The sequence below is a fragment of the Sinocyclocheilus rhinocerous genome, unplaced genomic scaffold (assembly GCF_001515625.1).
Source record: "Sinocyclocheilus rhinocerous isolate Xijiao unplaced genomic scaffold, SAMN03320098_v1.1 scaffold1485, whole genome shotgun sequence".
NCBI lineage: Eukaryota > Metazoa > Chordata > Actinopteri > Cypriniformes > Cyprinidae > Sinocyclocheilus > Sinocyclocheilus rhinocerous.
The window spans coordinates 79,938-96,812 of record NW_015628698.1 but is presented as its reverse complement, the minus strand read 5'-3'; the positions used below and the strand labels follow the sequence as shown (position 1 = coordinate 96,812).

The 16,875-nt window shown below is 36.6% G+C and overlaps 2 protein-coding genes across 2 annotated transcripts in view; both read left to right on the top strand.

The window, feature by feature from the left end:
- Nucleotides 1-478: 478 nt before the first annotated feature.
- LOC107738305 (four and a half LIM domains protein 2-like) lies at nucleotides 479-10,082 on the top strand. Its single transcript, XM_016550025.1, has 6 exons — nucleotides 479-538; nucleotides 2,509-2,682; nucleotides 5,487-5,661; nucleotides 6,717-6,886; nucleotides 7,177-7,363; nucleotides 9,494-10,082. The coding sequence occupies exons 2-6, from the start codon at nucleotides 2,527-2,529 to the stop codon at nucleotides 9,523-9,525; spliced, it is 720 nt and encodes a 239-aa protein (XP_016405511.1). The 5' UTR covers nucleotides 479-538; nucleotides 2,509-2,526; the 3' UTR covers nucleotides 9,526-10,082.
- A 1,131-nt stretch (nucleotides 10,083-11,213) lies between these two features.
- LOC107738304 (transforming growth factor-beta receptor-associated protein 1 homolog) overlaps nucleotides 11,214-16,875 on the top strand; it is a 16,093-nt gene continuing 10,431 nt past the window's right edge. The window contains exons 1-3 of the mRNA XM_016550024.1: nucleotides 11,214-11,350; nucleotides 12,565-13,266; nucleotides 15,201-15,395. Of these exons, the coding sequence (XP_016405510.1) occupies nucleotides 12,579-13,266; nucleotides 15,201-15,395 (883 nt within the window). The 5' untranslated portion in view covers nucleotides 11,214-11,350; nucleotides 12,565-12,578. The remainder of the gene's footprint in view (nucleotides 11,351-12,564; nucleotides 13,267-15,200; nucleotides 15,396-16,875) is intronic.

Here is a 16,875-nt window from a genome sequence, read left to right as displayed (position 1 = left end):
ACTTGATTACTACAGCAATGCTGATCATTCGAATATGTTGTGTTTTGGATGGGAATCTAGTGTGTCGGCATCCCAAAAGGCTTTAGAACTAGAACTTTAGAACCAGCAATACGTCCCTCATCACCCAGCATGGTATTTTGGGTGGAACTTCTTTTGCTGACAAAAGAAGTCTTGTTGGTTAACGTTCTGATCTAAGATGGTATTTACAGTTTAAAATACAACTTTAGGATGAGAATGTGAGTGTCCTATATGCTGTAATGATTAGATTCGCACCAGTTCAAGAAAATACATGCATGGCTCCACTATGGATTGAGTGGAGATATATGTTTACTGTTACATACAAGTGTGCACTGTGAAGTACTGGCTTAGTAGTGCCTATGTATTTATAGTGCCTGATAAAGTGTCCAACCCATTTCAATCACCTCATTGCCCCTTCCAAAGGGGGAGTATTCCAATAAAGAGGAGCACAGGAGTCACTCCTCCATCTCTCTTTCAAGAACCAAAAACGCAGAGCACAGCACATCACTGCACAGGACAGGCAAGGCTCTTCTCTTCTCTTCTCTTCTCTTCTCTTCTCTTCTCTTCTCTTCTCTTCTAATTCCACCTGCTTTAGCCTGTTGCTTTATATTAACATCTAGAAAGCTGCACTGAAGCTGAAATCTGCAACTTCTCAAGCTGCACTAAAATTTCAGAATCCTTTTTCAAATTTTCAGATTATTTTTTCATCTGTCCATGCACAGATGGTTTACTTTCAGGCATGACATTTCCAATGTTTGTGTGTCAAATACTTTTCTCTGCACCATAATGTAATAGTTTATAGTGGTCATTTATTACATTACAACACATTAGAAATGATATAAGTGCATCAGTCTAAGGATTTTTGTGGAAAGTATTTTAAAATTGACATGATTACAAAATGATTACTGAAGCATATATGAGCATTTGTATTTTGTCTGTATTTTTAAATGGATGTGGTGTCCATCCTCTATAGGTTTAAGATTTATACCTCAAACAGTGTTTTAGTACTGGTATGAAAAGTTTGGTTGTCTTTCTTTTGGTTCCTAGTAGTTATGGTGAAAAATAAATGTGTCAGGCATCTCCACAGCCACCTGACATTCCTTTATCCAGTTATGGCTGAAAGGTTCCACACACAGAGGCCTTTTTGTAGTCTTTAATTAGCTGCACGTTTCCCTTTATCACTCTTGGTTTAATTGGAAATGAGTGGGTTGGTTTAGGGCTTCATTAAGGTTCAAAAGTAATTCACATGACACAACAGATTCTCCAGCTAAGCTCCTGCTTGTGTCAGTCTTATTTAATCCCCTTATGTGTATATCTGTCTGTTTGAGACTAAGGAGACTGAGGGAGATATGTCTCTTTATTGATAGTAAGGGACAAACTGGGGACAGCTGGAACCACTGAGTCTTGATCTGGTGCCCAGTGTTGGTGCCAGCCAGCCAGGCTGAGGACACATCAAAGAATCCATTCAGATACAACAGTGTGATCTGACAAGTGTTCACAGTGCAGATGTAGCTGACTCCATTACCTTTCTGTAGGAGACATACATTACATAAAGGAGTCTATGAAGTTATTATGAAGGTCACAATGACTTCAAAACACTTTTACCATAGTGCATGATTTGAAAACTAACTTTAATCATGTTTGCATCACATAACTAGCAGTATGGACTAGCTGTATGGCTTTTCTGATATTGTAAACTTGCTCTGTAGCTCACCTGGTAGGCCTACAGTTTTGCACTTGCAATGTGAAACACAACACGGCACTTGATGAAAGAACTCAAAGACTTGTAGAAGCAAGCTAAAATAGTATGGTTGCTTCAGCAAATGTGTTTTTAGCTTATGTTTGTTTTTGTTAACCCCATTGGTTAGGTTTAGGGTAGACTTTAGTATATATGGTATGTTAGACACTCACTGGACATTTTATTTCCAAACTGCCACGATTTGTACAATAAACAGCGTATTAAAACATTTATACCTTAAAGAAAATAAAATATGTACTTTGGTTAAAACTAAGGATTTTTCTAAATTAAAAAAAAAAAAAAAAGCAATCTTAATGCAAAGGTAATAATGGTTGAACGCTGAATAGTGAAGAATAGTTTACCAAGTTTACTGAAGTGACTCCGCAAGACGAGCTTTATAGAGACTTTTGTTGTGTTTGAATGAGACTCGCTGAGAAAAGAAGCTACAAGTTTGGTGTAGAGCTCAGAGCGGGCAAGCATTGTGTGCACAAAAGCTAGTCTGGACACAGTTCTGAGGGATAACGCAGGAATATTAGCAGGGCTTTACTGAGGGAGACGTAACAGCTGGGACTAATACATTGGCATGCCTTCCGCTCTTGCTTTAGAAAGATTGCGTCATATAGTTAGCCTTTATCTAGCAGATGTTAAGCACTGGTATTATAGGCCTACAAGTTAAGTTTCATGCCTAACAATGACATTTTCAGTGACCCCCTTAACCTGTCTGCACCATTTAAAACACGTTTATCTTTTAGGAATTGTTTAAATCCAAGATGGCGGAACGCTATGACTGCCACTACTGCAAGGAGTCTTTGTTTGGGAAGAAGTATGTTCTGCGTGATGAAAATCCATACTGTGTGAAGTGCTATGAGAGCCTCTACTCCAACACCTGTGAGGAGTGCAAGAAACCCATTGGCTGCAACAACAGAGTATGTTCATCTTCACACTTTCTACTTTCAAATACAAAAGGTTTTAAAGATACAATCCAACCCTTTTGAAAAAGCAGTACACTTTAGTATACTGTTAGCATTTATTTTGAAAATAATATACTTTAAAAGAATATACTTAAGTGCAAACTGAATTTGTTTTCAGACACTTAATTGCAGGTTAACTGCAATTAAATCAAAATGTATCAGCTATAGTTTAAATGTATATTTAATGCAATTAGAGAGCTTTTTTTTCAAGTAAGACTTGCGTATATCTTTACATGTAATTTCATAATTTCTTGCCTTTAAAATATGTTTAAAGTGTACAGTCGAATGTACTGAATGTACTAAACATTTATGACAAACTAAAATATTACTTTACAAACTAAAATATTTTACTTTAATGTAATTTCTATCATAACTTGTGTGTCATGTATTTAATACATTTGCAATTATATTAATGATTAAGTTACAATTTAGTACATGTAAAATACATTAAATATAACATTGAATAACACTAGTTATAATCAAGTACTTACTTGATAAGTACTACGTTATGTTAGTCAACAATCAAAATAAGTCTACTTTAATACACGACAAATTATTATTAAAACAGTAAAACTTTTAATTTGACATTTTTACAAAGTGCACTTTTTAAAAGTATGCTTAAGTGTGTTAAAACAGTCATGAAAGTCTATTATCTTTAAGTTAAGTGGCCTTTTATTATTATTATTATATTATTATTATATTATTATTGTCTTTAAGTATAGTTTTTAAAGATTTCAAGTACACTACAAGTATGTATTCAATACAATTAAATTCACTTCTTTTTCAAGAGTGCTCCAACTTAAATAGCAGGAAATATCTAGAAATATGCACTTTTCCCTTACTTCCATTTGAATGACAGTTCCAGCAGACTGCACCATATTACTTAGAACTCCGTATCCAGATTGAGATGGTCTGAGTGCTAACTATTTGACCATTTTTATTTAGTAACACTGTACACAATGATTTGGAGCTTTGTGTGACCCTCTGAAAGCTGAGGAGGATCACCAGGAGAAAGGTGGGGAATCGTGGAGAATGAATGCCAGCTCTTGCACTCTGGACTGAACCCAGCAGGAAATCAGTGCTGGGGAGTGAGTCCAAAACCAAATAAAGAGACCAGATGAGCTTTTGTGGAATTACCTGCACTCATTCACCTTGGTGATGGACACACAGACCTCCACTGCCATTTCAAAGACAAATTTAAACTTTTTATAACCTTTACTTACTATAAACATTACAGATAAAATTATGTAATTTCACATTGACATTATGTCATTTCATCATAAATTTTCAATGTTTTTATTAAGACAATTTATATTATAATAAGTACCCTTTACATTATTGTTCCATTTGTTATCATTAGTTAATTCATTAGACAGTGAACTAACAATGCACAACATCACTGTACAGCTTTAAATGTTAAAAATATATTAGTGTATGTAGATTACAGAATAAATTCTGTAAAGTTATTGTAAAGGCAAGCATTACTATTACTATTGAACTACTGTACACTCTCAGAAAAAAGGTACAAAAGTTGTCACTGGTGTGCTACTAATATGTACCACTTAGGAACTAATATGTACACTTTTGTGTACCTTTAAGGTAAAAATATGCTCTTTTAGAGGTAAATAGGGTAAAAATGGACTGTGTTATGATGTTTTTTTGCACTTTTTGAAGCATGAACATTTTGGTTTGCGTGGCTTTCAATGGAGGAACAAAAACGATAAGTGTGTGTGGAAGTCTTATGGGTTTGGAATGACAGGAATGGAACCAACTGATGAAGGTGAGGAAATAACAGCAGAATGTTCATTTTGGGGTAAACTATCCCTTTAAACTGCATGCTTCGGACCTGTGCTATAGAGGTCATTTATACCACAAGTTGTGCAGCTTGTTGAGAGGAAGTGTGCTATTGCATTGAATTTATTTTTTCTTTCATTGCAGCTGATAAAACAGGTGAAAAATCCCACCACTTGCATTAAATAAGGAGGGATCAAAATAGAAAACACCCTAGCAACAGCATAGCACAGTGCTAAAAGCCTCTCAGAACACTTTAGCCACAGCATAGTAATGCCCTAAAGACAATGTTTCATGATAAAAATAAAAATACCAAATAATACAGTGTATTATAGTAAATGTTATAGATGATATACAAGAACCATATAGTGACAATGTTACTTTAGAAGTACATTCCCAGCCCTTGCTATAGACGAGTGGTGCTTCTGTGACTTTCTGTCATTAGTGTCACATTACATGGTCATTAGTCCTTATGAGGAGGCTGTCACCGGTCTGGAGGACAGGCCTGGGGTGGGGCCACATCTGTGTGGCCCGTCCTTGGCCCAGTTCGCTGCTGCTCCCCACCCTGGTCCCGGGCAATCAGAATGACCTCATAGCACCTTGGGCCAGCAATTTAACAAGCACACACTCTCTCTCTCCAAATTGGAGGATAATTAAAGCACTGGTGTCATACACTCATCCTGAGGCAATGTGTGCTCCCAGCCCAGGACAGACTCTCACTAACATACTCCGATTGACAGATCACACTGCGATTGGTCGCAGACACCAGCACCTGCGGCTCTCATTGGCGAGTGATCTGCTGTGAAGCTGACATTGAGGAACCCTTACCCTCCCGCTCTCCCTAATTAGCTGTTCAAAGGCTTAAAAAAGAGCACTGAGGCCAAGCACACTCTCCCTTAAACCCAAGTTTAATGCATGTGAGACCATGTAGGTTCGAATTGTCCTTACCTGTATGCGTTTGTCCTCAGGATCTGTCTTACAAGGACCGTCACTGGCATGATGACTGCTTCCACTGCTTCAAATGTCACCATTCCTTGGTGGACAAGCCGTTCTCCACCAAAGATGAGCAACTACTATGTACTGAGTGTTACTCCAATGAGTATTCCTCTAAATGTTTTGAGTGCAAGAAGGCAATCATGCCAGGTAAGTGAAACATTTGCTTAGTCTGTTCTTCACACATGTACTTCAGAAACCTGAATGATACACTAAGGTAAGGTTTATCACAATGAGACAGTTGTAGTGTTGGACAGCAGCTAATGACATAATAGCAATAATTAACTTTACTATAGGAGAGCTGAGAAACTGAATGAATCCATTTAAAGAAATAGTTCACCAAAAAAATGGAAGTCATTTACTTACTTTTGTCATCACTTACTCACCCTCATGCCATTCCAAACCCATAAGACTTTTATTCATCTTCGAAACACAAATTGAGATATTTTTAATGAAACCTGAGATATTTCTGTTCCTTCATTGAATGTTCATTCCACCAAAACTTTGGCTCTTCAAAATGTTCATAAAGACATTGTAAAATTCATATTGAATGGTTTAGTCCAAATCTTCTGAAGAGAAACGATCACATTTTATGATAAACAGCTTTAATATAGGCTTTTATTCCCATATACACATTAATCAACACTCATCGAGCACAACAAACATGATCAGTGGCAGCTCAACTGTTGTGCTTGACATGCAAGAGCAAACCGTATTGGCTGTTGCAGAGGCTCAAACATGCTTGGAATGAGCAAAACTCATTGGATATCTTTCACAATGTCTTTATTAACTTTTTTAAGTTTCAAAGTTTTGGTGGAATGGACTTTCTTTCAATGGAGGGACAGTTGGGTGCATGTTAGTGAGAAACGATTTGCATTTACAATTTGCATGTACAGTACAACATAGCATAGTATTGTACTATTATGATAGACTATATAACGATTAAATTTACAGACCTTCATAAAATTAATAAACACATATAAAAGCAAAAACACACTTCATCATTTTGTAGGTGTAGAGTTAAAAACCATGTTGAATTTAACGCAGAAAAGGTAAATACAAACTTTCCCAGTAACTGAATGTCGAATTTTAATTTTTGGGTAAACTAACCCTTTAATAAATAGGCTATAATCAATCATCTCTATTATCCAGCCAAGTAATGGGATATTTGTTTGCCTGTCTGCATTTTTCTATATTTCTCTCAGGCTCCAGGAAGATGGAGCACAAGGGGAACAGCTGGCATGAGACCTGCTTTACCTGTCAGCGCTGTCAGCAGCCTATTGGAACCAAGAGCTTCATTCCTAAGGACAATAATAACTACTGCGTGCCCTGCTATGAGAAGCAATTTGCACTGCAGTGTGTACACTGCAAGAAGGTACACTCTAAAAAATGCTGTGTTAAATACAACCCAGTGCTGGGTAAAATAGGGACAAACCCAGCAATTGGGTTGTTTTGACCCAGCGGTTGGGTTACTACCCAGAAGGTTTACATTTAACCCAACCGCTGGGTCAAAACAGCCCAATTGCTGGGTTTGTCCCTATTTTACCCAGCACTGGGTTGTATTTAACACAGCATTTTTTAGAGTGTAAGAACAGCTGGAATGCAACATTTTGCATTGAAGAAAAAAATATTATATGATATCACACCTTTATCATTTCTTCTCAGCCAATCACCACAGGGGGCGTGACCTTCCATGACCAGCCATGGCATAAGGACTGCTTCTTGTGTACTGGCTGTAAGGAGCAGCTGTCTGGCCAGCGCTTCACCTCTCGTGATGACTTTCCCTATTGCCTCAACTGCTTCTGCAATTTGTATGCCAAGAAGTGTGCTGAATGCACAACCCCTATTAGTGGTATGAGCAACCAACACATTTACATCTCCTTATCTTTGGAAGGTGCTTATCAGGCCAGTATAAACACAATTAATATCTTTTTAAATTAAGTTGTGATGAAAGAGAATAGTGACAGATCTTTTCCTTCTGTATTGTGACGTATATCTGAGTGAAACAGATTATCAAAAAAGATAAAAATGTTGGGTAGGGATTTGTTTTTTATCCGTCAGTTGTTGATTGAATCCAAGACTTAATTTCTTTATTACAAAAAACATTATTATTATTATTATTATTTATTTTTATTTTTTGGCCACTTTTTTCAGTGAATGTGAATCAGGATTGGGGCTATAAAACTCAAAACTGACATAAAAGCACTATGAAGTTATTATAAAAGAAGTCCGTATGAAACTTTGTGCTATATTTCTGGTGTTCTGAAGCCATACAATTGTGATCATGTAAAAAACAGATAAAAATTGTCTATCACTTCTATCACTTTTATGATATTTCTATTGTGCTTTTTGTCATTTTAGAGCTTTTGACAGCCTAATTCTAATTAATGGTTATTACATTGAAAAAAAATCCAAGATATTTCTTCTAAATTCACCTTTTGTGTGTCATGAAAAAAAGAGATAGTCCTACAGGTTTGGAATGACATAAGGTTGAGGGGAAAAAATGATAGGATTATTTTGGTGTTGAAATTGTGCCTTTCTGACCTCACACAGTAAAAAAACGTTGGGTTGTTTTTTTTAACCCAACCGTTGGGTTTCACATATTGGGTCACTGTGTTGGGTCATTTTTTTCGTCGTTGGGTTATTTTTAGTTATAACCCAACTGTTGGGTTAAATATGGTTCCCGCTTCACTCCGGTTCAAATTGTAACGGTCCAGTCAGCGACTCAGCGGACATCAGCGGCAGCCTGCCTGATTATGAAAGGTAAGTAACTGTTAATATAATTTTATGATGTATATAACTGTTATAACATTAATGAATGTGTACTGAAACGTTAATTAAATCCTAAAACTATAAAAAAAAAAATGAAATTTTTATTCCCTTTAGTACGTTTTTTTTTCTTCCCCAGAGAATCAGATCGATTGTAAATGCTATTCCCGTTTGCTCGCTATAATTAATAAATTAAAACATTAGCTGAAAGACTCGCAAAACTGTTTAGAGAAGTATTACTTAACGTTAATAAAACTGTCTGGTGAAATGTGAAAGGTCGCCGAAATCATTAGTATTATTAGGCTAGAAAAGCCGCACGGACCATTTATCGGATCGGACCAGTGAATGAAGCTGCTCGAGCGAGCTGAGCTCACACATCAGTCATGCGACAGACACCAGATTCAGTGAGAAGCGTTTGAATTCGCTGAATTTTCTGTTATAAAAGTTCAAAACTCAGACGAAAGAGCGCAGCCGTAAGGCAATCCGCTCTTTCAGCGGAAATTCGTACCAGCGCCCCAAACTTACATACTCCTACAACAGACGTGTAATTATAGTCATTTTTTCTTATGAAGCTATTAACAATTTTGCATTTATATTAAATGTGTTATACTAAACATGTTTATACTTATGTTTTAGATAAATGGATTCCTTTGTAAAGGAAAGATTACAACAGTGGAACCTCTGCGATTTAATAGAAACATTTCAAGGTAAGTAATTATTTAATTTAGTGATGTATAAGAGTTTTTTTTTTTAAGACTTTTGTTTGTTAATGGTAATGAACGGCCTCCTCTGGTGAAGCCTGGTTTCTCCCAAGACTTTTTTCTCCCTCTACCACCAAAAAGGAGTTCTTTGCCACAGTTGCCTGTGACTTGCTCATCAAAGGATCAAAGCATTAAAGGGTTTGTTCACCCAAAAATGAAATTTCTGTCATTAAGTACTCAACAACCTGTATTTGAAAACAGTGTTTTTTTATTCATTAAAATAATCTCATGAATAAAAGTAAATAGTTAACCCAACAGTTGGGTTATTTTTAACCCAACTGGCTTTTAACCCAATCATTGGGTCATCAGACATTTTTTAGTGAGCAGGACCTGTATGAGTCTCACAGCAATCTTCTTGTCCACACTTTAGCAAATAATAATCATATTTCCCATGATATTATTGCTATAGTGATCATGAGCTTCATTATTTGTTACTGTTATATTCTTTGCAGGTCTGGGAGGCACCAAATACATCTCCTTGTAAGAGAGACAGTGGCACAACGACTGCTTTAACTGCAAGAAGTGTTTGGTGTCCCTGGTGGGCCGCGGCTTCCTGACGGAGAGAGATGACATCCTGTGTCCTGACTGTGGCAAAGACATCTGATCAGACAGCATAGCACTGCAATTCCTAACATTTTATTATTATTATATTAAATAACATTTATTCTTAGAGTTAAATAGCAATCAAAGCTTTTAACAAGGGTAATATATTTGTCTAATAAAAGTTTTCTTTAACTTTAAAGGGGCCTGTGCATGCCAAGGCCTATTATTATAATATTGTGTCATGTTTTTGTGGTCAGGGTATAGCCAAACCAAAAGAAACATATGTAGTGTGAAAATTATTATTTTCATTTTCAATGTAGAACCATAAGGTACAATACATGTTACATTTTATAGTATAATTGCCTATTTTACCTTTTTTGTGACTAACATTTGCTTTTGACTCATCAATCAATATTTGTCATTTATAGTCTGTGTGAAGAATTTGCTGTAGCTCATAATAAACTTCTGAATGAAAAAGGCTCAGTACTGCATATAGGAGATCACTATAATAAAAAATGACTCACATTCAATGCATTTACTCTAAATATGCCTCAGCTGTTCTTTCTTATCTTTCAGTGAAACCTAAAACAGCATGTCATCAAGCATCTGTCTCTGTATTTTATTAAAAGCAACTTATGTTTATTCGACTCAAATCTTACTAGGGGTTAATTTTATTCTATGGGGAAAAAATCATAGATCATATTAATTAGTAATATTATTATAATGTGTATTTATTTCCCAGACCCTGGCAATACTTGCTAGTATTGATGCCTATTCTGACCTGTTCTGACCTAAAAAAACAACAACAACAACAACAAAAATTCCCTTGGCTGATGTACGATTGTATGTATATTGTGTTGTAATATAAAATGTGCATCCAAAAACCGTAAATCAATAATAATAAATACCTTTAATAATGAGATTACTTTGGCGGGTGAAATTATTAAGATATGTTTCCACCCTTACCCATATATTATTATTATTATTATTATTATTATTATAATTATTATTTAACAGTTTTGTGATTAGCCTTGTTTAAACAAACAAATAAATAAACAATTTAGCAGTAAGACAGTGTTGTCGTCAGATGTTGGATCATAACGTTAGATCCTCATTAACCGTTAAAACTGGATAACTGGGGAAGAAATTGGCTTATGACTCCCTCTTGTGGTAAAATGTGTTATATGCAGAAATTCAAGTTGTACGATTCCTCAATCGCGTAAACTCACATCTTTGTAGTTGTTGCCCGTAGTGACTTGTTACCAAAAAAACAACAACAACAGCAAAAAAAATTCCCTTGGCTGATGTACGATTGTATGTATATTATGTTGTAATATAAAATGTGCATCCAAAAACCGTAAATCAATAATAATAAATAAATAATAATTGGAAATCCTGAAGAAGCCCATAACTCGAAAATGCTGACGTACTTATATGACTACAAACGTAACAGTCTATTGTAAAAATCTAACATTCTGACGAAACTCTATGAGTAATTTTTTAAAGATTTTTAAAGATTAAAGATTTTTTTTTTTTCAGTTTTAACGACATTAATGCTAAAACTAAATTTATTATAAAGGCTTTCAAATAAGAAAGCCAGAGCCCACCCTCATCACGTGGCCGGATGTATGTCGGCGGAGAAACAGGAAGCGTTACCGCAGGGAGAGAGAGCGAGAGAGGGAGGTGGAGTGGGGCGCTTGAATGAAACGGGCAGGCCGTGAGACGCTGCCATCTCTCAAATCAGGACAGCACTGACCACGACTGGGGTACGATATGCGCCCGGCTTTCTTTAACATCACCTGCGCTCTCTGCATGCCGCAACACAGACATACACACTATGAGACACGTAGGCTGTGTCTAAAACCTAGCGAACTGTCGACCAGCACAGCTTTTATGGCATAATAGGTGCATATTCGAAAACCCAAAAATTATTATTAGTTTTAGATTTTTAGGCACCTCAACTAGGTATTGAAATACAGCCATAGACTCTCATGATCACCCGTAATCAAATCACTTCTGTCTGTCGTTCATATAAATGCTCATACTGGGCTTGTGGACGTGAAGCAGGCACTGGTGCTTAAAAGAGGAATGAAATGATATGGTTTTGCTAGCGTAGTCTTTGGCTGGGTTGACATAAATTTACCTCGCAAACAACTTTCTATTACTAAAATAACCTTTTGCGTGTGTGTAGATGAAGTTGATGGAATCTGTAATGAACCTGTGTAATACAAACCACTGGTTGACAGGCACCTGTTTTTATGCTTGACTGTCAGAGAGCTGCGATTTATTGCTTTAGAATATGCTGTTATGATAAATTATACTAATAAGTGACATTAATCATCTTGGCAAAAACAGAAACTAAACCTTTAGTTTAGACTTACACTGACAACAAATGTGAAGAGACGCATATAAAGACATCATGTTAATAACAAAAGCTGTAATAATAATAGCAAAACGTTTAATTTAGACTTGTACAGCGAGACAGAAAAGGAAATAGTCATTATATTGTTTGCTCTAATAATGTCTAGATTATTTTAATTTTTATTAATGTCTTTATAATATCCTTTGTAGCACAGTTTTGCACATATTTGTTGCCAGTGTAAGTCTAAACTGAACGTTTTGTTTCCATTTCTCTGTCTTGCCACATCTACAGCAAGAGAGAGAAAACGGTAACAAAACCTTCAATTTAGACTTGCCCTGACAACAAATATAATCAATATTATAGAGCATTTATTATTATTATTGTTATAAACCTTTAGTTTAGACTTGTACAGCAAGACTGTGTACAGTGATAGTATTGTCTTTTTAATGTGTATAATTTATGTTATTTATTATTATTATTATTAGTAGTAGTAATAGTATTAATGAAATTGTGTCTTTATAATATTCTTTATAATATAGCTCATACTTGTCAGTACAAGTCTAAACTTAGTCTAAACTTACAAGTCTAAAGTACAAGTCTTTTTCTCTCTCTCCGTAGATGTGGGCGGCATTATGAGCGTGAAAGCTTTTGAGCTGGTTCCCGCCGTGGAGCGGGAACAAGTGATGGGCGAAAAGGTGCGGATAAACATTGAATGCATCGAGTGCTGCGGCGTACATCTGTACCTTGGCACCAATGACTGCTTCATCCATCACTTCCTACTAGAAGAGCGCACTACATCCAAAGGTAAGCTGGCCTACAATGCCCAGAAGCTCCTCCACAAATACCTGGGCCTGAAGAAGCCAGTGGCAGAGCTGAAGGCTGCCTCTGCTTTAGAACGTCTAATCGTCCTCTGTGACTCAACCATCACTGTTGTGGACATGGTTACTCTGGAGCCTGTGCCCACCGGGGGCACAAAGCTCAAAGGTGTGACTGCGTTTTGCATCAACGAGAATCCAGTGACGGGGGACGCGTTCTGTGTGGAAATGGCGGTGGTTTTGGCACGCAGACGGGCCGTCCAGATCTGTACGGTCCATGAGGACAGAGTGCAGATGTTAAAGGAAGTGACCACACCAGAGCAGCCCTGTGCCCTGAGCCTGGACGGATACAATATCTGTCTAGCTCTGTCCACGCAGTATATGATTCTCAACTACAGCACAGGAGCCTCTCAGGACCTGTTCCCTTACGACTGTGAAGAAAGGAAACCCATTGTTAAGAGGATTGGCCGGGAAGAGTTTCTCCTGGCTGCTCCAGGCGGGCTTGGTGAGTTAAATGACCAAAAATGGCATTGATCAGTATGTGCACATTTAAATTTTTTTTTGTTTATTCACATTTTAACATGCAGTAAGCTTGCGCCAGCATGAGGTTTTTCTTTTCCTTGAAACATCTGAGTCATCAAATGATTTTCAGAGGACCTTCAGCAAATTTGGTGGGTTTCAGTCAGATCTGTGGCTGAATATTTAGATTGGATTTTATTTATTTGTTGTCGTAAGTGTTATGGTTTAGGAGATATTAATATAAATGAAAAATATGCACTTGGATAAATATTAAGTTTCATTCTGAAATACGTTTATAGTAAAAAAAAAAAAAAATGCTGTCAATAGAGTGCTGCAGTGATGACTTTTGTTGTAGGAAGCTTGATTCTTACCGGTTTTGTTCATCATGATAATCTTTACAAATAAACACAACTTTAATGAGTTTTTAAACCTAATAACAATCACTTGAAGTAAAAAGCTAAACGTACGCTGTAAATGAACTACACTACGGTTGCATGACTAACATCACCACCATTAAGCTTCCGACAACTCTTTAAGTCTCTATTTCAAATAAAGAATGAAAGATACATTTTCCCAGAAAGTTGAGTTAGAATCGTTTGCAAGAGCGTGATTAGTGAGTAGATGAGTTTACCTGTTTTGTGTGATGTTTAATGTCCCCCATTTAGCCACTTGTTAGCAACCAGCTTTTTCAACACAAGTAAAAGATTTTAAAGGGGTCATCGGATGCCCATTTTCCACAAGTTGATATGATTCTTTAGGGTTTTAATGAATGGTTAAAAATTCTCAATGGTATTGTAAAAAACACCCTTTTTACCCTGTCAAAATCAGAATCAAAATCATGCTGTTCTAGTCCATGTTGCTTTAAATGCTAATGAGTTCTGCTCACCCCGCCCCTCTCTTCCATGGGGTGACGAACAGACTGTAATCTTCAGCCGCGAAACTGGCTAACTAGCACATATTAGGAAAGGCGATTTGCAAAGATTCATAAAAAACCCTTATACTCACTTCTTCTGTAGATGAAGCTGGATCATGAATGATTCGCGCGAACTTAAACGCATTTAGGCAGATCGGGATCGGCGCATTCCCTTCAAAAACGAAAGTAACGTCTTCAGCGGCTCAGATGTCGGGAGTAAATGACGACTGCTCTGTTCATTATTACATCCAACAACAAAACATCTCAATCGCTTAGGAGACATTCTTGTCTTCCCCTGCACCGGAGTCGACACAATGGCGTACAGCTCAAGCTCACTCAGGGCGGGTCTAAGGTAAGACGGCCTTGTCAATCAACTATTATGGGAGGGGCCTGTGCAGAACTACGTCATTCTGACAAGAATCTCAGAACAGCCTGATTTGAGAAAAGGGACTTTAAAATAGGGATTTAAAAAGACTGGGTGGATTTTTATCATTATGGTCGATGACCCCTTTAAGGGGTATTACTGATGTATTTAATGTTGAAGAATAAAACATGACTATATCTTTTGCTTATTTTAACCACAGACTTTATTTCAGGCTTTTAACCAAAAACCCACTTAAAAACTCTATTGACTTCAGAATAATGGAACCATATATGCGAAGTGGTTGTGGCCTAAAAAAAAAAAGTCATCCCTGCAAGAGATACAAGCCAATATTACTTTTTTTCCCCCCTTTTGTACTTTGGAATATAGTGTTTGAGGTCTGAGCGAGAAAACCTTATTCGCACTAGTGCATTTGAGAAGGAAATACCTCTTCATATGTCCCTGAGGACTCTGCATCATGAATTGTTTTCTATGGTGAATGCATCTATTATTTGTTTGTTTGTCATTTTTATTATAATTTTAGCTGCACCCCACCTGAGATAAGAATCTGTCTTCTCGGCTGTGACTGTTGTCATGGCGATCGTTCGAGATGAGTCATGCATCTCTCTGTATCTTTATCTCTCAGGGATGTTTGCTAACGCAGAGGGCATATCTCAGCGTGCTCCGGTGAGCTGGTCAGAGAGCGTGATTGCGGCGGCTGTGTGTTTCCCATATGTGGTCGCACTGGATGAAGGCTTTGTGACAGTTCACAGCATGTTGGACCAGCAGCTCAAACAGACTCTGTCATTCAGAGATGGACACCTTCTACAGGATTTTGAAGGTAGGAGTGATGTCCCATACATGTATTTCACCCTTACACTCTATTAATTGTTGGTACTGGTTACATTTAGGTACAGTGTACCTATATGGTATGTAGTCAGTCATCAAAATATGTCTTTTCAGCATTCCAGAGTCAGAAACGATTTACTGACAATTAGACTGGACCTTTAGTAGAAACATAATCTATTGATAGACTATTTATAGCATATTCACATTCACAGTCAAGAAAGTCATGCTCTCTGCATTCTTTGGGGTGAAAAGTATGACTTCTCTGATGTATGCAGAACATTTCCAATCAGTTATTTAGTCTGCGAGTTGGGTTTCAGCTCAGATTTTCAATGTGGATAAATATGATGCTTTGAGGTACCCATAGTTAGAGGTGATCATTACCTAAAAAATGTAAAACCAATATCCAACTTTCAATATCTAACATTCAATGTAATGGTGGCTGGCTAGATACCTTACCTGTCAAGCAAGAAAAAGGTCATTTCTGTTTTTAAATCCTTTGTTGTTTGCCATCTCTGAAACGCAGTCCAATGTTAATACAAATTGTATTACGGACTCTGTGACTTTTCCTTTTTGCTTGTAAACTCTTCTCTGAAAGAGGTTTCTTTGTTTCAACAACAGATGGTTCCTCAGCCTTTTTGAAAAGTCCATTGTGTGAATAATGTTGCTCATTAGTTATAGCACAATCTGTCAGAATTAACAAACCGGCAACCTCATCGCATACACGCTTTACCAGAAAAATCTTCCGTACTGCATGTTTAAGTATATTTCGCAAAACAAAATAACAATTCACACAAATTATACTGTTCCAAGAAATGTCATTTAGCTTCAATTAAAAAACAAACAAACAAAAAAAATAACAATAAGCAATATTTATGATCACTAATAGTTAAAAAATAAAAAATAAAAAACCTTTTGCCGTGGACATGTAAACTGAGCAGAGCTAAATATCTGTGCCACAGCCTTTTCTTTTTTTTTTTTAAATACACATTCACCTAACACATTAACAGATTACAGTAAAACTACCAAATGTCGAGTCATACTGTTTTTGTTTCGTTTTTATTGCTTCAGTCAAAATTGTTAGCAATTTAGACTGTTATTCTCAATCCCAGGTGTCATCGAACTGAATCAGTCAGACAGCTGAGCTCACATGATTGACTCATTTGTTGAATCGCAGGTTATGTGATGCCATTGCTAAAAATGAGCTTAGAACTGCAAATGTGTTATGTGTTGTTTTTATAAGCAATTTTAAAGATGCAAATTTGGAAGGTTAGTCAAATCTAAAATCCAAATCATTCTGACTGATTGTTTATATGATAACATGTATTTAAGGATAGATATCCACAACAGTGTTTCAGAAGAAAATGGTCAGAAACAAAATCCAGTAGGAAACACTGTAAAGAAACTGCAGAAATGGCACTGATTTGAACACACACACATAATATATGTGTGTGTGTGTATATATATATATATAT